This window comes from Vulpes vulpes, chromosome 14 (assembly GCF_048418805.1).
Source record: "Vulpes vulpes isolate BD-2025 chromosome 14, VulVul3, whole genome shotgun sequence".
Taxonomy (NCBI): domain Eukaryota; kingdom Metazoa; phylum Chordata; class Mammalia; order Carnivora; family Canidae; genus Vulpes; species Vulpes vulpes.
In genome coordinates, this window is record NC_132793.1 from 23597753 (window position 1) to 23620860 (window position 23108).

The 23108-nt window shown below is 37.9% G+C and overlaps 1 protein-coding gene across 2 annotated transcripts in view; it reads left to right on the plus strand.

The window, feature by feature from the left end:
• TRPC4AP (transient receptor potential cation channel subfamily C member 4 associated protein) overlaps nt 1-23108 on the plus strand; it is a 72565-nt gene that overhangs the window by 29337 nt on the left and 20120 nt on the right. For both annotated transcript variants that reach the window (XM_026009838.2, XM_026009839.2), the window contains exons 6-8: nt 889-1017; nt 7580-7787; nt 15305-15490. In XM_026009838.2, coding sequence (XP_025865623.1) covers nt 889-1017; nt 7580-7787; nt 15305-15490 — 523 coding nt within the window. The remainder of the gene's footprint in view (nt 1-888; nt 1018-7579; nt 7788-15304; nt 15491-23108) is intronic.

A 23108-nucleotide genomic window follows, 5' to 3' on the forward strand; every position in this document is an offset into this window, starting at 1 on the left:
ATATCAAGGCTATTCCAACATGTGAACAACATAATTATTAATGGGATATTTACCTTACTTTTTTGTACTAAGCTTTCAAAATCCACTCTGTTTCTTACATGTGGAGCACATCTCAGTTCAGACTAGCCACAATTCAGGTGCTCAGTAGCCACGGGTAGCTAGTTGGCAGATAGGCATGGACAGACCTAGAAGATAAAAGTAAACTAATTGTTCAGCTAACACACAACTATTTTTGCAACTAAGGTCAGTAAGAACTTGTCCTTCTTTTAAAAGATGACCTATGTATGATATAAATACTCCCATCATTGGCAACTTCCATATAGTCATTAGTTTATGAGGCTGTTTGTTAATGGTACCTAATGTAAATTAGCAATATTCCATCAAAACACAGTTCATTTAAAAAAAAAAACAGTAAAGGAAACAAAAATTGGAAGAACATAGAATAATATGGTTCAACTCTGTGCTGATCTGGCTTAATTCCAGGGAGTAGGCAGAAACCAAGAAATGCCTGATGGTGCCTGTTTGGGGGTGGAAACTTGTGCAAATTGTGGCTAACCTGGAGTAGGCATGACCTGCCTGAAGACATTTACATTCCAAATTTAAAACGTACTGCTGACCAAATAAAACTTGGCCTACTGGGTGCTAGTTTGTAGCTTCTCATTTAGTTACTAGGCAGACATTAGGTCAAGAACCTATGATGAACCAACCATGACCCCCCCCCCATTCATTTGCACACAATGTTTTAGTGATTTAAGGCCTCTGCCAAGAATTCCTGTTGTAGCTTGGACTTGCTTTTCCAATGTCTAGAAGGGGGAATACCTTGCTTTTCATGTTTTATTTTGTGATTATAACCTATTCTGCCTTTTCTCTCCTTTTCTCTTGTGATAGACGGAAGGAGTTACAAAGCGTTTGGCAGAGAAGAATGACTTTGTAATCTTCCTGTTTACACTGATGACGAGTAAGAAAACGTTCTTACAAACAGCAACCCTCATTGAAGATATTTTGGGTGTTAAAAAGGTGAGCTATGTTTTCCAGCAGGTGGATGACCAGACAGGGGAGGATGTCTCAGACAATTGGGATTCTCAAACCTGAATGATCTACAGAGGTCTTTTATTTTTTTTTTTTTATTTTTTATTTATTTATGATAGTCACACAGAGAGAGAGAGAGGCAGAGATACAAGCAGAGGGAGAAGCAGGCTCCATGCACCGGGAGCCTGACGTGGGATTCGATCCCGGGTCTCCAGGATCGCGCCCTGGGCCAAAGGCAGGCGCCAAACCGCTGCGCCACCCAGGGATCCCTACAGAGGTCTTTTAAAACAAAATTCTTCCATATTCCTAGAATTAACTTTTTTCTATTTACTTAATATATTCAAGTACAAAACTAGGTTATATTCCTCCTTCTAATGGGTTTTAAATGACAATAAAACCTAAACCAGTATGTAAATTGAAATCAAAATAATAAGACTTAAAAGCTCAGATTGACTTTGTGAATTTAATGTGATGACTAACATTACTTTGCCAAAATCAGATTGCCCCTCACTAATGATTTTGATGCAGGATCTTTGTAGCATACTTAAATTGTTATATGCTATGTGATGACTCCATTTTCCTACCAGTTTTCAATACTTGAATGCTGTGAAACGTTCATTCTTTAGGATATGTTTTCCTGGGTGGTGATGTTTGACTTTCACTTATTAAGTCCACTTCTGTTTATTCTCATTAGTCTTCAACAGTTACAGTTTAATTGATACCAGAATAGAGGACGCAGATGTGAACACTGACATCCTGCCATTTGGTTGTAAGGTGGACATTCAAAAGATCCATAATATGCTTTAAAAACAACAACAACAAAAACACAAAGGGCACCTGGCTGGCTCAGCAGAGCATGTGATTCTTGATCTTAGGGTCGTGAGTTCAAGCCCCATGTTGGGTGAAGAGCTTACTTACAAAAGAAAAAAAGAAAAAAATGAAAAACAAAACAAAAAACTGTGATTGAAATGAAACACTAAATTAAAAAATTATCATCAAGAACTTACCCCGAAAAACCACATCTATAGACCTCTGTTAGATAATCACTAAATTAGATTTTTGAGCAATGCTTGTGAAGATGTGGAGCTTACTTTACTTCCCCAGTCTCTGTTCCACTGCTCTATGTTGGTTGCAGGCTGGCAGATTTCTTCCTCTTACTACTGAGGAGGCAGGAGCAGCCTCTTAAGAGTTGCTGTTGCAGGGAAAAGGCTACCGACGTGCATTGTGGTTATCCCAGCTTTCATTTCTGTCTATCTGCTGCATTTTCCCCAGGCCCTGCCTGTCATGCACAAGCCGAAGATGCACAAGTGGCCCATTGTCTATAGGAACACACTGGAGATGTGTGCAGGTCCCAGACAGACCCTTTGTACCCTCTGATGAAAAGGCTTTGTTATTTTTCCAATAATTGTATGTTCCAGCCAGTGTGTGAAAGGGAGCTTCCAGGGTGGAAACACCAGACTCCCTGGCAGTCTGAGCATGAGAGTCTAGGATTGCTCCTTCATAACTTTAGCCACTTGTTCCTCATGACCTGACATTCATTTCTCTGTGTGTTACCAAAAATAGTGAGGAGTTCTGCTAGACATGGTTAACCTTGGTGCGGTTTGAAAGAGGGATAGACACGGTAAAGAAAATGGGAACCTAAGCCACAAACTGGGAAAAGATATATGTAACTCATTAATAAAGGATTGGTATTCAGAATTTATCAAGAGTTCTTACAAATCAACAAGAAAAAGACAAATAGCTCAGTAAAGAAAAAGGAGGGCAATGATATAAATGAGCATTTCACAAAAGAGATACGAATAATCCATAAACAGAATGTGCTTAACTTCATTGATGCTCAGGGAAATGCAAATTAAGATTACAGTGAGAGAGAAAGAGCAAGTGTTGGTGAGAATGTATATCATTGACCTTTCCTTCTTTGGCTGGCTGGCTTTCTTTCCTTTTTTTTTTTTTTTTTTTAAGATTTTATTTATTTATTTATGAGAGACATACACACACACACACACAGAGGCAGAGACACAGGCAGAGGGAGAAGCAGGCTCCATGCAGGGAGCCCGATGTGGGACCCGATCCCAGGACTCTGATCCCTGAGTCCTGAGCCAAAGGCAGATGCTCAACCACTGAGCCACCCAGGTGTCCCCTTTCTTTTTTCTTTCTTTTCTTTCTTTCTCCAAGCCCAATGTGGGGCTTGAGTTCACAGTCCTGTGCTCAAGGCCTAAACTGAGATCAAGAGTCGGTTGCTTAACTGACAGAGCCATCCAGGCACCCCGAGAAGGTGTATCTTTGGAATCACTTATATACTGCTGATACCTTTTTGTTTCTGCAGAATCTCTTTATTTTTCCTTGTTTTCTGCTTGAATATGTGCATACCCTGTGACCCAGCACCTAGGGAAGCACTACCCTGAGGGCTGATGTGTCATTCTTGTGCCTGGGTCACCTGTGCCCAGGCATGTTTGTGGATAAACTCAATCCCAGCACAGTAGTTTTTAGAAATGAACATACTACATCAAAGCCAAGAGGTCACGAAATCAGTTTATTCATTGGGTCTACCAGCTAAAAAGAAAAGATCAAAGTGTGTCATGTAAGGGTATTGTTTCAGTTTTTGTTACATTATTTATATATTCACCTATGTATGTTTTATTGGGTTAAATAGAAATTTTTTCTTATTCTTGGACATTGTCAATGTAATTTGGAAGCCACTGCCCCAGAAAAACTTCTGCACATGTACATCAAGAAATGCACAAGAATGCTTATAATATTATTGTTTCAGAGTTAAAAACTGAAACCAAGTCCATGATCCATCAATAGGAGAATGGATAAATGTTCTCTAATCATACAGTGGATATTAGAGAGTAGTGGAAGTCAATAAACTGTTACTATAGGCAACAACATAGCTAAATCATAGAAATTGATAGAAGTCAGTTGCTATATAGTTGTTTGTTTTGTTTTTTTAGAGAGTGTAAGCAGGGGAGGGACGGAGGGAGAGGGAGAAAGAATCTTAAGGCTCCACAATCAGCATGGAGGTACCAGTGCAGGGCTTGATCTCATGACCCTGAGATCATGACCTGAGCCAAAATCAAGAGTTGGATGCTTAACTGACTGAGCTACCCAGGCGCCTCTAGTATATCATTTTTATTAAGCTCTGAAATAAGCAAACTCATATAAGGCTAAATAAAATTCAGGACTGTGGTTACCTCTGGCAGAGAGACAGGAAGATGTGATAGGAAAGACACACACAGCTATTCACTTGGTTATACTTCTTAATATATATGTTGTATGTATTAAGTGTTAAAATATAACACAAAGTGGGGTTAGAGGGCTGTTGGACCTGGTTTGTGACCCATACACTAAGACAGGACTAGAGGAACAAGGCTGAAAGTTACAGTTTCTTCTAATAACAATAACTAACATTTGTTGTGTCCTGGTGAAGGAGAAGGCAAAGGTGGAAGAAGCTATTCCCACATACCCCCTCCATAGCAAGCGCCTGTTCTTCATTACCAGAAATAAGAGTGGAGGCCGTGGAGGCTTCTAGGAATAATTCACTTATTCAGCACACATATACTGAGACCCTTACTATACCAAGTCTTATGTGCTGAGGCTCTGGAAAGAAAGTAAGACATACCTGTCCCTCAAGGCAATGTGAGTTTATTTGGAAATAGATGGAGGTAATTACAAGGTCCTGTGATAAGTGCAGTGATAAATACCTAGTCCAGTGAAAGTGAATTACTGAGATGTAGGGTAGTAGGTTTTATCTGAGGAATATAAGAATGTTTCAAAAGCAGAGAGGCTCATGTAATGCACATTTGCAGATTTTAAAGAAGAAAAAAAAAAGATATAATCAAGTAACAGAAAGCATTTTGTAGAATCCAGTAGTTATTCATGACAAAAGCTAGGAATAGAAGGAAAGTTCCTTAATATGATAACAAAACTTACAGCAAATATTAAACTTAATATTGAAACTTCGGAAATACTCTTCTTAAAGTAAAAAAAAAAAAATAACACCTGCTATTGCTTACTCTAGATAATTGGTTACCTGTGCACATACACAGTAATTGAGAGAATTACACAGTAATTCCTATAAGAATGTTTATTAATGTTTAATAATTAATGTTTATTAATGTTTAATAGTGAAAATTATAGTCTACCTAAACATACATATATACACATATATGTTCTTTTATGTGTATATATATATATGTATATATAAATTTAAAAGAATCGTTAAATTCATTGTGGAGTAAAACAGTGAAGAATGAATGAATTAGCTACTTCTATCAGAGTAGTTAAATCCCAGTGTTAAGGGGCACATGCTGGCTCAGTCGATATGGCATGTGACTCTTGATCTTTGGGGTCATGAGTTCAAGCTTCATATTGAGCCTAGAGCCTACTTAAAAATAAATACATGTTTTAGAAAAAAAAAAAAAAAAAAAACTTGTCTGAAGTGACCTAAATTAAAAAAAAAAAAATCCCAGTGTTGACTAAAAAGTAAGGTATAATATATGGTTCACACTGTGCATACAGAACAATAGCATATGTTTTAAATTTTGTAGTTTATTTTTTATTGGAGTATAGTTGACATGCAATGTTATATTAGTTTCAGGTATACACAGTGATTCAATGATTTTATACATTATGGTATGCTCACTACCATATCACCATACAATGTTATTACAATGTTATTAACTATATTCCCCATGCTGTACTTTTCATCCCCAGGACTTAATTATTTTATAACTGGAAGTTTGTACCTCTTCATCCCCTTGACCTATTTTGCCCATTTCCCCCAGTCTGCTTCATTCTGACAATCACCAGTTTGTTCTCTGTATTTGGGTCTTTCTCTGTTTTGTTTGTTCATTTGTTTTGTAGATTCCACATATGAGTGAAATCATATAGTATTTGTCTCTCTCTGACTGATTTCACTTAATATTATACTCTCTAGATCCATCCATGTTGTGGGGCACCTAGGTGGCTCAGTGGTTGAGCATTTGCCTTTGGCTCAGGTCATGATCCCAGATCCTGGGATTGAGTCCTGCATTGGGCTCCCTGCAAGGAGCCTGCTTCTCCCTCTGCCTATGTCTTTGCCTCTCTCTATGTGTCTCTCATGAGTTTAAAAAAAAAAAAAGAGAGAGAGAGAGAGAGAGATCTCCAACCATGTTGCAAATGGCAAGATCTCATCTATGGCTAAATAATATTCCATTGTATATGTAAAACCATGTCTTTTTTATCCATCATGTATCAGTGAACGCTTGGGTTGCTTCTGTATCTTGGCTTATTATAAATAGTGCTGCAATAAACATAGGAGTGCATATATCTTTTCAAATTGTTTTTGTTTGCTTTGGGTAAATACCCAGTAGTGGAATATCTGAATCATACAGTATTTCTATTTTTAATTTTTAGAGGAGCCTCCATACTGTTTTCCATAGAGAGTACATAGAGAGTGGTACATTGTGCCAGCAGTGCACAAGGGTCCCTTTTTTTCCATATCCTAACACTTGTTATTTCCTGTCATTTAAATATTAGTCATTCTGACAGATGTGAGGTGGTATCGCTGTGGTTTTGATTTGCATTTCCCTGATGATCAGTGATGTTTAATATCTTTTCATGTGTCTGTTGGCCTTCTGTATGTTTTCATTGGAAGAGTGTCTATTCAGGTCCTCTGTCCATTTTTAATCAGATTATTTTTGATGTTGAATTGTGTGAGTTCTTTATATATATTTTGAATATTAGCCCATCATCAGATATATCATTTGCAAATATCTTCTCCCATTCAGTTGGTTGCCTTTTTGTTTTATTGGTGGCTTCCTTTGCTTTAATACCGTGTATATATATATATATATATATATATATTTTTTTTTTTTAAGATTTTCTTTATTTATTCATAGAGATGCAGAGAGAGAGAGAGGCAGAGACACAGGCAGAGGGAGAAGCAGGCTCCATGCAGAGAGCCTGACGTGGGACTCGATCCAGGGTCTCCAGGATCATGCCCTGGGCTGCAGGTGGCACTAAACCACTGCGCCACCGGGGCTGCCCAATACCGTATATTTTTATGGAAATATTTATAAGAGCATGTATGGGAATAATAAATACAGTTCAAAATAATGATTACCTCTGGTGGGAGAGATGGGACTGCAACTGAGTAGGAACATACAAGGGCCTTCAGTTATATTTGAAATATTTTATTTCTTAAAAAGAAAACATCTGTAGGAAGAGTGGCAGTTTATGAGTGATAAAACTTGTGTGGTAGGCATTTCTTTTCTTTTTTAGATAGGCAGAATGACCCATATGAGCAAAGGTAGAGAAATAAGAACAGTGGTATTCAAAGGGGTTAACCCTCAACCAGTCCTAAAGGGTATGTTAGTCCCATTTGGCAGTTGAGCAAAGACTTAGAGAAGTTTCATAATTTACCTATGTTTGCACAGCTGTAGTTTGCAGAGCTGGGATTTGGACCTAAGTGGTTTGGCACCAAGTCCCATTCTTAGGGGAATGCAAAGGGAAGGACACATCCAGTCTCAACTGAACATGCGGATTGTTTTATTTGTGTCTCTTGTAGGAAATGATCCGACTAGATGAAGTCCCCAATCTGAGTTCTTTAGTATCTAATTTTGATCAGCAGCAGCTTGCTAATTTCTGCCGGATTCTAGCTGTTACCATTTCAGAGATGGATACAGGGAATGATGACAAGCACACCCTACTTGCCAAAAATGCTCAGCAGAAGAAGAGCTTGAGCTTGGGGCCTTCTGCAGCTGAAATCAACCAAGGTAAAGTCTCTTAAGTTTTCAGAATTTTGAGATTGTGGCTCTGAGACCCTTTCATAAATTATCTGCTCTTTCAGTATCCCGAGAGATTGATTTATGTGAGGGCTCCTAGGGTCCACTTAGAGTATGTAAATTTTGTGTATATCCGTTCATTATTTTAGGAAGCTAAGTCATAACCTTTATCAGATTTTTGAATGGATTCAGAATCACAAAAAACTTAAGAACCAGGAGCACCTGGGTGACTCAGTTGGTTAAGCGTCTGACTCTTGATTTCAGCTCAGGTCATTATCTCAGGATCATGAGATCAAGTTCCATGTCTGGCTCTGCACTGGGCATGGAGTGTGCTTAAGATTCTCTCTTTCCCTCTCCTCCCCACCATCTCTCTCTCTCTCTCTCTCTCTCTAAAAACAAACAAACAAACAAAAAAAAACATTGTTGATCAGAATTACAAATACACATACCTTTTGATCACTAAGCCTTTTCTGGGCCTTTATCCTATAGGTATATAGGATGTGATATATACAAGGTCATTTATTGCAAAATTGTAGTAACAAAAGACCAGAAACAAGACAACTTAATTTCTAGAATATTTATATAATGGGAAATTTTATAATTTTTAAGAAAAAAGAATGAATATCTGTGTACTGATACAGGAAAATATCTCCAAGATATATTACTGTTAAAAAGGGAAATGCAAAGCTGTGTGTATAGTATGATACTTGGTGTGGTAAGCAGAGACGGGGAAATATTTGTTCACATACAGTATGCATAAACTGAAAGCAGGCACAAGAAACTGAAAATAGTTACCCGTTGGGGGTGGCTGGAAATGAGGTAGATGACAGCAGTGGAAGTAAGACTTCTTAATGTATTATTTTATATATTGTTTGATTTTAGAACCCTGTGAGTATGTTAATTACTTCCCTACCTATTGCTTTTTGGTAGCAAAAGAACTTTTTCTATTTCTATACTGGTCTAAGCAGATTTGGGGGAAATTTGGCATATATCTGTTTTGGTTGTAAGAGTATAGATGATCCACATTTGAACTAAAATATTTATGTGCTTAAAAGCTCGTTCTTGAACATGAACAGCCTGCAACATATAGCTTTGTGCTATATGTTGGGTTAACTGAATAACCAAGGTGAAATAATGAAAACTTAGCATTAAAAAGCAGTAATAGAGAGTGATGATCATCATCCTGTGGCAGCCCTGAGGATGCTTTGAAAACAAATACTTCGTTTCTGAAGTCCAGTTGACTGGATATGTGATTTCTCGGGCTTAGCTCTGTAGAATTGCTAAGTGCTACACAGCAGCCTCCCTTCTAAATACTGAATATGAGTCCTCTGTTAACTTGGTGAACATTCTGGTTTTAGTTATGAACACTAAATGGTCATGACTGTATTTCTAGGTTATTAATAAAATTTTACATGTTTTAGTCATATGTAAAAACAGAAATATATGAACTCTGTGGACCCAGGTTGGTGGTTCCCTCCAGGCTGGTTTTCCTTCCTGAATCCATAGATCCAAGGCCTACCTTGGTCTGTGTAGGCTTTTCTTCCCCTCCCTCCTTACTTATGACTTTTAAGGAGTACTCATTTTAGTAAATCATAAAATATACATTCTTAAAAACGTGTGAATTTTGTTATGACTAAATTATACCTTAAAGCTGATTTAAACACACTGACAGGGATGCCTAGGTGGCTCAGCAGTTTGATGTCTGCCTTTGGCTCAGGGTGCGGTCCTGGGATCGAGTCCCACATTGGGCTCCCTGCATGGAACCTGCTTCTCCCTCTGCTTCTGTCTACACCTCTCTCTCTCTCTGTCTCTCATGAATAAATAATATCTTTAAAAAATAAAAAATAGACACACTGACAAAAGCTCACATTTGTAGCAAACATTGAGCTAACTGCATTACCTAGAAATGATTTTATTTACTCCTCCAAGCAGCCCTATAAAAAAGAGATTACCATCACCATTGCATAGCTTGGGAAGCTGAGGGTCATAAAGGTTCGTCATTAGATACTTGTGTGTGCTGGGGGCACTGAGTCATTGTCATCTTAAGGAATCTGTTCTGGAAGATTATTTTTATCCTGTTGGTATCGATTACCTTCACATACCTGTTTGTAAGCTGCCTTAAGTGAAACTAGCATTGCCCATCATTCTTGGAGGTTTTTTAGCTAGTTGGTTTTTTAGTTCACGGAGAGTTAACCCCAAACTCAGATTTCTTTAATTTGGGCATTTAAAAAAAAAAAAGTCTTCATAAAATGTCTAGGTTCACTTGTATACCTATGTGGCTAACCCATGAGATAATCTATATGTGATATCTGCTTGTAACTTTTGGGTTAAAGCTTTAATAAATGTATTTTAGCACATGATGTACAGGGTCTGACCTTTCCCAGCTTTCTGACCATAACTTCTGTTTCCCTGCCCCCCACCTCACACACATTTTTCTCTAGCCACATGCCCTGGGAAGATCAAGGTGAACATAATTAAATCACAAGTACAGTGAGAAAAGATCTTAGTTCTCAGTGTTGTCATGCCTTAATTGAACTCCAGTACTAAATAGTTTTAAATAGAGGCATGTGTAATAATCATCCCAGGCTGCTATAACAAGATACTGTAGACTGGGTGGCTTAAAAAACAGAAGTTCATTTTCTCACTATTCTGGATGCTAGAGGTTCGAGATCAAGATACTGTTGGCATTGGTTTCCAGTGAGGCCTTTCTTTCTAGCTTGCAGTGGACTGGCCTTCCCACTGTGTCCTCAGGTGGTCTTTCCTCTGTATGTACAAAGAGAAAGAGACGCCTGGTGTCTCTTCCTCTTTTATAAAGACACCGGTCCTATTGGATTAGGGCCCACTGTTACGACCCCATTTAATTACCTCCCTAAAGGCCCTGCCTGTATCCAGATGCAGTCATATTATGAATTAGGGCTTCAACATAGGAATTTGAGAGAGGGGACACAATTTGGTCCATATTAGTATGGAAAGTGGACATGTTTTTGTTTTTTGAATAAACATGTTGATGTCTGCCTTTGGCTCAGGGTGCGGTCCTGGGATTGAGTCCCACATCGGGCTCCCTGCATGGAGCCTGCTTCTCCCTCTGATTCTGTCTACACCTCTCTCTCTCTCTGTCTCTCATGAATAAATAAACAAAACATGTTTTTGTTTTTGAATAAACTGTGGCTGTTTTCTTGCCCAGCAAAATAATGATGTATACTGTCTTCCTGGAGCTCCTATAATAATGAAAATGTTTGAGCCCTTTTTGGATTTCTCAGAATTACCAGTTGTTCTTCTTTCCGTTCCGATGGGAACAGATGGTTTCATTGGGGGGGGAAATCATTAAAAAATTTAGTCAGAGATGTAGATGAAGTCACAGGCCAGATAATTACCAATTTATAGGTGACCCTAAGCTAAGAGTTGCTTATTTTTGTAACACGTGAGCTAGGACAGAATTCAGAATCCTCTCAGCTGGAAAGTAGGGCCAAAACTGAAGAGGAAAGTTTACGGGAATATTTCAAAATACTGATGTTTTTACAAATATGAGGAGAGAAAGGTTTGCTTTTGCAGAAATTCTCAGAAGTTGTAGGTGTTTCAATTGTCAACCAGTATAACATTAACCATAGTGTGTGATCACTGTCAGTAAGGCTGTGCGAGTTACAAGGACACTGTGACACTGGGTACCAGTTCCCTGAGGTTGTGTATATTTGATTAGCATAATTGGGCCAATGATTTTTTTTTTTCCTGGGGAGAGATCCCCTAGCTTTTCATCACTTTTTCAAGAGATGAATGATTCACAAAGGTGCAGGAATTTCCAGGGTGGGGGTGGGAATCCCAGAACCCTGAATGCTGGGGAGTTCACATCTGAGGGGCTGTGTTGAGTGTGCAGGGTAGGAAGACTAGGTCTTAGGAACTGTCTTGTGAGGAATAGAGAAACTGCAGCTATTTATCCTTGCAGAAAAGAGTTTGAGAGCAAAAATCCAGCTTTGGAAAGATTTTCATATAGAATGCACTCTTTATTTTTGGGAAAAAGTACTATGTATCTAAAGTTTCTTAAATATATATGGGTCTATAGTAGAAAGTTTGTTCTCTTCCTTGTGGCACCCTCTTATATTTTCTCACATGTCCCTCCAGAGAAATTCTGTACATGTCCAGTCAGGGGGATGGAGGAGGGAAAGAGATTGGCTTCTCCCTATCTGTATAGATGATAGTATAAAATAGGCACCATTCTGCCCTTTGTTTACTTTATCTTGCACAGCATTCTATTCCAGTACATATAGAATTATGTGATTCCTTTTTACAGCTAGAGTATTCTAATATTTGGGCATACCACAATTTATTTAACCAATCCCTGATAGATGGAAATTTGGCTTATTTTTAAATCTTTGTTCCTACAGATAACAGCCTTGTGTTTGGAGTATGATGTGCTAGATAGATATTTCCCTTTTAAGCTTTGATAGATGTTCACAGGTTAACCTTCTGAAGAACTTACTGGTTCATCTTACCCCACTCTATATGCTGTTCCCAGTACAACACCTTTCTTAAACTTCTCAAGCCAATAAGTGAAAAATGATATCCCAAAACAAAAAAGCTATCTCCATGTATTTTTTCTAAATTGAAGTGAATGTCACATAACCAAATAAACTGAACAATTCAGTGGCATTTAGTATGTCTACAGTTTGTGAAAGCACATCTCCATCTATTTTGAGAAATTTTCATTACCCCAAAAGGAAACTGTGTACACATTAAACAGCTGAAATTCACCATTCTCCCCAACCCTGGCAACTGCCTGCTTTCTTGTTGTCTAGATATTTTAGAAATGGAATCCTATAGTATGTGACTTTTGGTATCATGCTGCTTTCACTGAGCATGATGTTTTTTAAGTTCATCCATGCTGTAGCACATCAATGTTTCATTTCTTTTTATGGCTGAATAAAATCCATTATTTGTATATACCACAATTTGTTTATTCATTCATCTGGTGATGGACATTTGAGTTGTTTCCCCATTTTGGCAATTGTGGATTGGCTGTGAATATGTGTGTATTTCCCCATTTTGGCAATTGTGGATTCACATGGCTGTGAATATGTGTGTATATACCACAATTTGTTTATTCATTCATCCCCATTTTGGCAATTGTGGATTGGCTGTGAATATGTGTGTATTCCCCCATTTTGGCAATTGTGGATTCACATGGCTGTGAATATGTGTGTATATACCACAATTTGTTTATTCATTCATCTGGTGATGGACATTTGAGTTGTTTCCCCATTTTGGCAATTGTGGATTGGCTGTGAATATGTGTGTATTTCTCCATTTTGGCAATTGTGGATTCACATGGCTGTGAATATGTGTGCATGTGTATGTATTTGAGCACCTGTTTTCAGTGATTTGGGGGATATACTTAGGAGTAGAATTGCTGGGTCATGTGGTAATTCTATTTTCAACTTTTTTAAAAAAGGATTTTATTTATTTATTAGCGTGCAGGAGCATAAGCAGAGGGGAGGGGCAGAGGGAGAAGCAGACTCCCCACTGAGCAGGGAGCCAGACATGGGGATTGTTCCCAGGACATTGTTCTCAGGATCATGACTTGGGCCGAAGGCAGACACTTAACTGACTGAGCCACCCAGGCGCCCTTGTGTCCAACTTTTTGAGGAAAAGCTAATTTTAATATAGTTTTAATTAGCTTTTTTTAAAAAAAAATGAGGTCAGACATGATAGTCACTAATTTATAGAGGATGGAAAGGGGGTTAAGATTATTTGCTGAGCTCTGTGCTGGAACTGAATTTATATGACTTTGTATAATCATAACTAATTAGTTTGTTGTAATTGTAGTTTTATTTTTGAAAAATTTTCTTTAATATTCTTTTGAATATTACTTAAAATTTTTTCATTTAAATTCTTCACACAGAGACATGAGTATGACACATATGACATTATAATAATACCTGTTTGGGCAGCCTGGGTGGCTTAGCGGTTTAGCGCCGCGTCCAGTCCAGGGTGTGATCCTGGAGACCCGGGATTGAGTCCCACATCGGGCTCCCCGCAGGGAGCCTGCTTCTCCCTCTGCCTGTGTCTCTGCCTCTCTCTCTGTGTGTGTCTCTATGAATAAATTAAAAAAAAAAATCTTAAAAAAATAACCAAAACATTTAAAAAATAATAATAATACCTATTTACCCATCACCTAGCTTCACCTGTCAGTATCTCTTTATCTGTATCCTCATTCACTCTTCCCTACTCTACTTTGAATTATTTTGAAGTAAATCTCAGATATCATGAAATTTAACCTGCATATATTGCAGTGTTTACACAAGATACTGACTCCTGTTAAAAATAACCTTGACACCATACTATACCCCCCAAATTAATAGTAAAATCTTGCTGTTAATGAAGTACCTATTAATTTAGTTAGATAATGCGGTCACATGGTTCAAAAAAATCTACGGATTCGAAAAGGCATTCATTGAAAAGTTTCTCCATCACACTCTTATTTCCAGTGGCCTAATTCTCTTTGCCTTTGGCAACCACTGGTGTTTTCCATCATTCCAGGAAAATTTAATACATGTATAAGCAAATACATAGAGATGCTAGTCCTTATTTTTAAAGAAGGTTAAATGATAGATCAAAGATCTACCACCTGCATTCCCCTGCCTCCTCAGTTTATTATGTTCTCTTACGCTGATCAGAATTTCCATTTTACTGTTGTGACCAAAATGGGATTAGGGAAAATAAGAGTTGGGTGATTATTCAGTTTCGTTCTTTACCTTAAAAAAAAAAACAAAAACAAACAAACAAAAAAACCCTCCTTTCTTCCTGCTAGTACATGTTTGTTACAGGAAAATCAAACTAGAGAGAAGTGGTTTTAATAGCCTTTATATCCTCTCTTACTCAGGAATGGCCACATAAACATCTTGTTGTAAAACCTTCATTGTTTATATGTATATTCTATGCATATTTTAAAGAAGCAAATTTTTAAAGAAAATGGGTTTAAGCCAATATTGTTTAGTAATTTTTTCTCTAGCAAGTAAGTTTAAACATTTTTTTGAGTCACTCTATGTAAAGATATATGTCTTTGTTCTTAGTGTTTGTCGTATTCTATTGTAGTGGAATTTATTGTGTTTAACAGATATGCTGTTGATGATCATCTTTACCGTTTTGCTGTTGCAGAAACCACATCAGTGAATATCTTTGTACATATGATTGGTTATTTCTTTGCAGGAAATCCCCAGAAACGAACCTCCTGGCTCAAAGACATACAGGTTTAAGAAATTAAAGTGATTCCAATTTATATTTCCTCCAGTAGATGTAAGAGAGCCTATTTCCCTGCACCTGCTATTGAACTTGTTTCTGTAACTTAAGTACTATTTTACCTTGGCTTAACATTTCATTTTGAAAGGAAACTCTTGACTAGCTACTGTCAGATTAAAAATCATTCCTATCATGCAGGTAAGGAACAGGCCCTTTATTCAGAGCTTTAGAGCTGGTTTCTGTTTTGAAAATGCACTATTTTATTCTCTCTTTGGCAGCGGCCCTTCTCAGCATCCCTGGCTTTGTTGAGCGGCTTTGCAAGCTTGCAACTCGAAAGGTATCAGAGTCAACAGGCACAGCTAGTTTCCTTCAGGAGTTGGAGGAGTGGTACACATGGCTAGACAATGCTTTGGTGCTGGATGCCCTGATGCGAGTGGCTAATGAGGAATCCGAGCACAATCAAGGTACTTGGGGTCCGTTTTCTATGAGGTGGGGACCTTTCCCTTAGACTCCTTGGAGCCATTCTTGACCTCTTTTCCAAGGAGGATTAATTAAAATTTGCTCAAAGAAATTTCTTTAGGGAAGTCCTAGATCATAACTGTTAAGATACTTTTGAAAGCTGGTGACAGAAACCTCTTTGAACTCTCTCAGTGGATATGAAAGCAGAGAGAAGGGACTGGCTGAATCCAATAACCAGACCATTTTTAGGAACTCAGAGAGTCCTTTCCATGTCTCCTCTTCATTCTCCATGGTTCTTTGGTGTTCTCTTCTCACTGTTCTGATGAGTAGGCTCTTAGTTTCAGCGATAGCTTCGTGGTAAAGGGCTCTGGCCCATCTTGGGTCTGTTGCTCAACCCTGAAGCATTTGATCCTAGCAAGCAGGATGGGGTCAGATTGTACAAACCCAGGAATTCTCACTGTAAAAGGGAAAAGGAGTTCTATTTCCAGGGTGGCAGGGTGTGAAGCTCTGTGGACCTGCTCCCCATTGCAACTATAAACAAAACCTATAAACAACAACAAAAACCATCCATGTAGGGCAGCCCAGGTGGCTTAGCAGTTTAGCCCTGCCTTCGGCCCAGGGTGTGATCTTGGAAATCTGGGATTGAGTCCCACGTCGGGGTCCCTGCATGGAGCCTGCTTCTCCCTCTGCCTATGTCTCTGCCTCTCTCTTTCTCTGTGTCTCTCATGAATAGATAAATAAATAAAATCTTAAAAAAAATCCATTTAAATTCTATGGAAGTTGTTCTAAGAGCATACAGTAAACGAGGAAATCTTTAAGATAATCTGCTAAAATTTAGAACACTGAGAGTCTGTAACATTTGAAGTTTTGCTTGTTGGAGGTTCCACTATAGGCAGATGTGGCCAAAAAGATAACCCTCAACAGGACATGATTCCCAAATAAGGAATATGATATTTCACTGTTGAGGAGGAGGGCAGACCTACCACCTTTTCTCATCCCCTCCAATTCCAAGTTGAAGAGGCTGAATTCTTGATGACTGTACCCTTCAGGTCAGGGGCTCCCCAATGCAGCTTTATTAAGATATAATAGATTTATAACATTGTATAAGTTTAAGTGTATAGCATGTTAATTTGATATATTTATATATTACAAAATAATTATGGTTATAGCATTAGCACCTTATCCCATCACATAATTATCATTCTTTTTTGTGGTGAGAACATTAAGATCCACTTTATTAGCATCATTCAGATATTATTAGCTATAATGACTGTACTGTACATTGGATGCCCAGAACTTGTTAATCTTATAACTGAATGTTTGTACCCTTTGACCACTATCGTCCTATTTCTCCCAGCCTCTGATAACCAGCGTTCTATTGTTTCTCTAAGGTAGCTTTTTTAGATTCCACATATAAGTGATATTATTATACTCTCCGACTTATTTCATTTAAATCACTTATTTCACATAATGCCAGGGGCTCCTTTCCCTTGCCCGCCCTCCCACCTCTGTGCTACACTCAGTACACAAGGTATGTTCTAGGCCTGGCAAGCAAGAATTTTCTGACCCTTTTGCCCTTGCCCCAACTCACTATAGGACAGAGATTCCATGCAGGGAGAAAGGGAAGTTGAGAAGACTAAGTGTCTGTTGACCCTCTCAGAGTAGTGGTGCCAAGATTTTGCCAAGAGGAGAGTTAATAGGCAAGAACAGAGGTAGGGAAGTTCAAACCTAAGAGTGTTCTCAGTAACAGTCTAGATTTTGGTGGCAAGCAAATAAAAGTAGGCTGTTCACTCTTAAATGAGAACAAAGTTAAACCATAGGCTGGGTAGTTTACCAGCAAGAACCAGACATACAGCTTAGCAGAGCTCTTCTGAGGTCAAAATAAACCTCAGATTAAAAAACTACCTTTGCCCAATTTTAATTGGATTAGACTTTGGAGTACTTTATGCCCCAATGCATTGTCAAAAGTAGAGCATTCAGCCAGGAATAGTGGAGTCTGACAGCTGGGTTCCATACCAGATGAGGTAGAAATCTTAACAGAGAGATCAAGGAAAGCGCCATAAAAAGCCCTGCTAAAACACTGATCCAGGGAGACTGTAAACATACCATACCAGAGCTGCACATTCTGAGGCAAAACACCAAAGACCTGACTAGTCCATCGAGAAATAGGTTTTATTGAAATAGGCTAGCCAGGTCACTGAACAAAGAAGTAACAAGCCCTGAACAGAAGGAAGGGTAATCAGTATCCAGAGTTGCTGCATTGTTTACCTAAAATGTCAATTTTTAATAAAGTTTATGAAATATGCAAAGAAACAAAAAAGCATGGCCCAGACACAGGAGAAAGCAGGCAACAGAAGTTGGCTGTGGGAGGGTCCAGATACCAGATTTAACAGAGACTTCAAAGCACCCGGTGTAAGGATGGTCAAAGAACTAAAGGAAGCTATGCTTAAAGAAGTAGGAGCAGCTTGAGAATCTGTGACAACATCAAATAGAGAATATCAGTAAAGAGATATAAAGGAGAGCTAAACGGAAGTTCTGTGGTTATTAAACTATAAATAACTAGAATGAAAACTTTGCTGAAAAGAGCAGGAAGAATATCTGAAGAAATAGTGGCTGAAAATTCCCCAAACTTGGAAAGCATTAATGTGTCTATCTGAAAAGCCCAAAGAACCGCAAGTAGCCTAAACTCAAAAGATTTACACCCAGACACATCATTATAAAAATACTGAAAGACAAAGAGAAAATCTTGATAGTAACCAGAGAAAAACAACTCTTCATTTTCAAGAATGTCTCATAAGATTTATAGCTGACTTCCTGGAAATAGTAGAGGTCAGAAGGCCGTGGGATGCCATGTTCAGAGTGCTGAAGGAAAAACTCTCAACAGCAGAACTTCGTTTCACAAACACAGGTGAAATAAAGAAATTGCTAGATAAAAACTTAGAGAATTGGTTACTAATAGATTCACCTTATGAGAAATACCAGGGGAAATTCTTCAGACTGAAAGCAGTAACCTCAGACAGTAATTTAAATATACACAAAACGGTAAAGAGCATTAGTAAAGGTAATTTACATAATCATCAAAGACAGTATAAATACGTATTTCTTCTCCTTTCCTTAACAAATTAAAAAAGTGTTTATGTAAAAACCATATGTTTATAATGTTGAATCTGTGACATAACAGAGTAATACACTTGACAGTAACAGCACAGAGAAACTCTGTGGAACCAAAGTTGTGGGAGCTTGGGTGGGACTAAAGTTGTATTGCAATAAGGAAATTATACAAGATGGTAACTTGAATTAATAGGAATCAATGAAGAGAACCAAAATGGTAAATAAGAGGGTCAGTATAACAAATTCTATTAATATTTACTTTCTTTTCTCAGCTTCGTGGACAGACATGAAATTATATAAAGTAATAATTACAACACTGTTGTGTAACAATGTATGCAGTGTATGATACAATATGTTGTTGAATGGTTATGTCTGTAGATGTAGTATGCATGAACAGTAATAGCACAAAAGGGGAGAAGGAATAGAGCTGTAGAGGAACTCAATATAAATCTGAAAAGATTTATCAAGTTAAGATGTATGTGGCAAACCCTATAGAAGCTGCAAAGAAAGTAACTTTAAAATACAGTGAGAAAGTCATTAAAGGAATTACAATGTTTATACCAGAAGATATTCACTTACTACAAAAGAAAGTGTTACAGGAGAAATAGAGGAATTAAAAACACATGAGATAGGTGGAAAACAAAAAGCAGAAAGGTAGAAGTAAATTCAACTGTTGTTAATAACCTTAAATATGAATGGAGAAAAGCAGTTCATCCCAAAAGCAGATTGCCATATTGGATTTTACAAAAAGATCCAATTGTACGCAGCCTATAGGAGGCATACTTTTTCTTTTCTTTTTTTCCCTTTTTTTCTTTTTTCTTCTTTTTAAGTAGGCTCCACACTCAATGTGGGGCTTAAACTCAAAACCTTGAGATCAGGAATTGCATGTTCTACTGACTGAGCCAGCCCCCACAAGGCATACTTTTTATTCAAAGATAAAAATAGGTTGAAAGTAAGGGATAGAAAAAGATGCATCCTGCAAAGAGCAACCATAAGAAAGCTGGAGTGGCTAATACTAAAAGAGACTTTAAAACAAAAAAATGTCATCAGAGATAAAAAGGCTATTTTATAACAATAAAAGGGTGAGTCTGTTAAGATATAGCAGTTATAAACATAAAACATGTATCTAACAGCAGAGCCAAAAATAAATAAATGAAGCAAAAACTAACATTTAAGAGAGCAATAATGAGTTAAACAGTAATAGTTGGAGACTAGAATGCCCACTTTCAGTAATGGAGCAAACAGCTAGACAGAAGATCAAGAAGGAAATAGAAGACTTGAGCAGCACTGTAAACCACCTAGACTTACTAGATGCATATAGAACATGCCACCCAACCCCTGCAGAATGCATATTCTGCTCATGTGCATATGGAACATTCCCCAGCAAAGACCATACACAAGGCCATCTAAAAGCCTCAGCAAAGGGAATGGGATTAAGATTCTACAGACCATGGGGCAGCCCAGGTGGCTCAACGGTTTAGCGCCACCTTCAGCCCAGGGTGTGATCCTGGAGACCCGGGATCAAGTCCCATGTCGGGCTCTCTGCATGGAACCTGCTTCTCCCTCTGCCTGTGTGTCTCTCTGCCTCTCTGTCTGTCTGTCTGTCTGTCTCTCTCTCTCTCTCCTCTCTGTGTATTCTCATGAATAAATAAATCTTAAAAAAAAAAAAAAAGATTCTACAGACCATGTATTTCAACCCCAGTGGAGTGATATTAGCAATCAGATGTTAGAAACATGCGGAAATGCAGTGATAAACTTCTAAATACCAATGGTTCTGAGACAAAAATCACAAAGAACATTAAAAGGTATTTTAAGACAAATGAAAATGAGGACACAACATACTGAACTTAAGGAATGCAACTAAAACCCGCTAAGGGAGAAATATATAGCTATAAATGCCTACATTTTAAAAAGCTGAAAAAATAAAATCCCAAATCAGTGGCCTAATTTTTCTCAAGTTATTGAAAAAAAGAATAGGCAAGCTATATTCTCAAAGCAAGCAGATAGAAAGAAGTGATAGAATTGGAGTAGAAATTAATGAAATAGAGACTAGAAAAACAATAGAAAAAAGCTACAAAACCAGAAATTGGTTCTTTGCAGAGGTCCACAAAATTAACCTTTAACTTCACTGATGATGATGATGATGATGATGATGATGAAGAAGAAGAAAAGAAGAAGAAGGAAGGAAGGAAGGAAGGAAGGAAGGAAGGAAGGAAGGAAGGAAAGAGAAGAAAAGAAAGAAAAGAAAAGAAAAGAAAAGAAAAGAAAAGAATCCAAACCACTAAAACCAGGAATTGAAGAGAGGGTACATGACAACCTTACAAAGATAGAAGGGACTTAGGAAATACTGTACACAACTGTGTGCCAACAAATTAACAGCCTGGATGAAATGGACAGTGATGAGAAAGACGAAAACTCCTGCAGCTGACTTGAGAAGAAATAGAAAATCTGAACAGAAGAAATAGAAAATCTGAACAGAACTATGACAAGAGATTGAATTAGTAATGAGAAAGCTACCCCCCCTACCCCCCCCCCAAAAAAAAAGCCCTAGCCTACATGGCATCCCTGGTGATTCTACCAACCATTTAAAGAATTAACACCAGTATGTCACAGACTTCCACAAAATAGAAGAGGAGGAGACACTTCCTAACTCATTTTATGAAGTCATTATTAGCCTGATACCCAAACACGGCAAGAAAATCACAGACCAATATCTCTTATGAATATAGATGTAGAAATCCTCAAGAATATACTAGTAAACCAAATATAGCAACATACAAGGATTATACACTTGACCACATATATATACACACACATGAGTAAGGAGGATTTATGCAGGGTTGATTCAGTATATGAAAATCAGTTGATGTATATACCATATCAGTAGACAAAGGACAAAAACTTTGATCATTTCAGTAGATGCAGAAAAGCATCAGACAAAATCCCAACACCCGTTCATAATAAAAGCACTGAAGCTAGGAATAGAAAGGAACTGCCTCAACCTGTTAAAGGGCATCTACAAAAACCTGCAGCCAGTATACTTCATGCCTAGACAATGAAACCTTCTCCCCTACTAAGATCAGGCACAAGGGAAAGATACCTGTTCCTGCCACTGCAGCTCAGTGTTGTTTTGGGGGCTCTGGCTAGACAGGCAAAAAAGAGACATGGAAGACATTGGATAAGGAAGAAGTTAAGCTGTCTCTTCACAGATGACATGATCTTACATAGAAAAAAAACTAAGGGGGGATCCCTGGGTGGCTCAGCGGTTTGGTGCCTGCCTTCAGCCCAGGGCATGATCCTGGAGTCCCAGGATCAAGTCCCACGTTGGGCTCCCTGCATGGAGCCTGCTTTTCCCTCTGCCTGTGTCCCTGCTTCTCTCTCTCTCTCTCTCTCTCTCTCTCTGTCTCTCTATGTGTGTGTCTCATGAATAAATGAATAAAATCTTTAAAAAAACAAAACAAAAACCCTAAGGAATCCAGTAAAAAAACTCCACTAAACTAATAAGTGAGTTCAACAGAGTTTCAGAATACAGTCAATATACAGAATTCAGTTGTATTTGTGTACAGTAGCAATGAACACACCAAAATGAAAATTAAGAAAACATGTATAAGAGCATCAAAAAATAAATAAGGATAAACTTAACAAATGCAAAACTTACTCTGAAAATTACAAAACATTTTTAGTACTAAATTAAAGGGGACCTAAATAAATATAAAGTATCTCATGTAAATGGATAAGAAGACTTGGTATTGTTAAGGTAGCAGTACTCCATGTGTTGGCCTATTCGTCAGTCTACAGATTCAACATAGTCCCTCTCAAAATCCCAACTGGCTTCTTTGCAAAAATGGACTAGGCTGCAGACCATATATCTAATAATAGTAATAAGGGACTTGGGAAAGAACTCCTCTAGCTCAGTGGTAAAAAGACAGTACATTTCTAATGTGGGCAAAGGACCTGAATGGGTATTTCTCCCAAGCAAATGTCCAGATAGCCAATAAATACATGTGAAAAGATGCTCAAAATCATTAACCATCAGGGAGATGCAAATTCAAACCGTAATCAAATAGTATTTCATACCTCTAGGATGTCTGTCATTGAAAAGACAGATGATAACAAGTGTTGGCAAGGATATTGAGAAATCAGAACCCTCATTCTCTGTCGGTGGGCATGTAAAATGATACAGCCACTTTGGAAACAGTCTGACAATTTTCAATCAGTTCCTCAAAAGGCTAAACAGAGTTACCATAGACCCAGAAATTCCAGTCCTAGTTATATTTTCAAGAGAAATGAAAAATGTTGACATAAAAACTTATACATGAATACTCACAGCTGCAGAATATGGAAACAACCCAAATGTCCATCAGCTGTTAAATGGGTAACAGAATGTGGTCCGTTCATACACTAAAATGTTACTCAACAATTTAAAAAATGAAGTACTAATACGTGCTACAACCTGAATGAATCTTGAAATCATTGTGCTAAGTGAAAGAAGCCAGACACAAAAGGTCATGT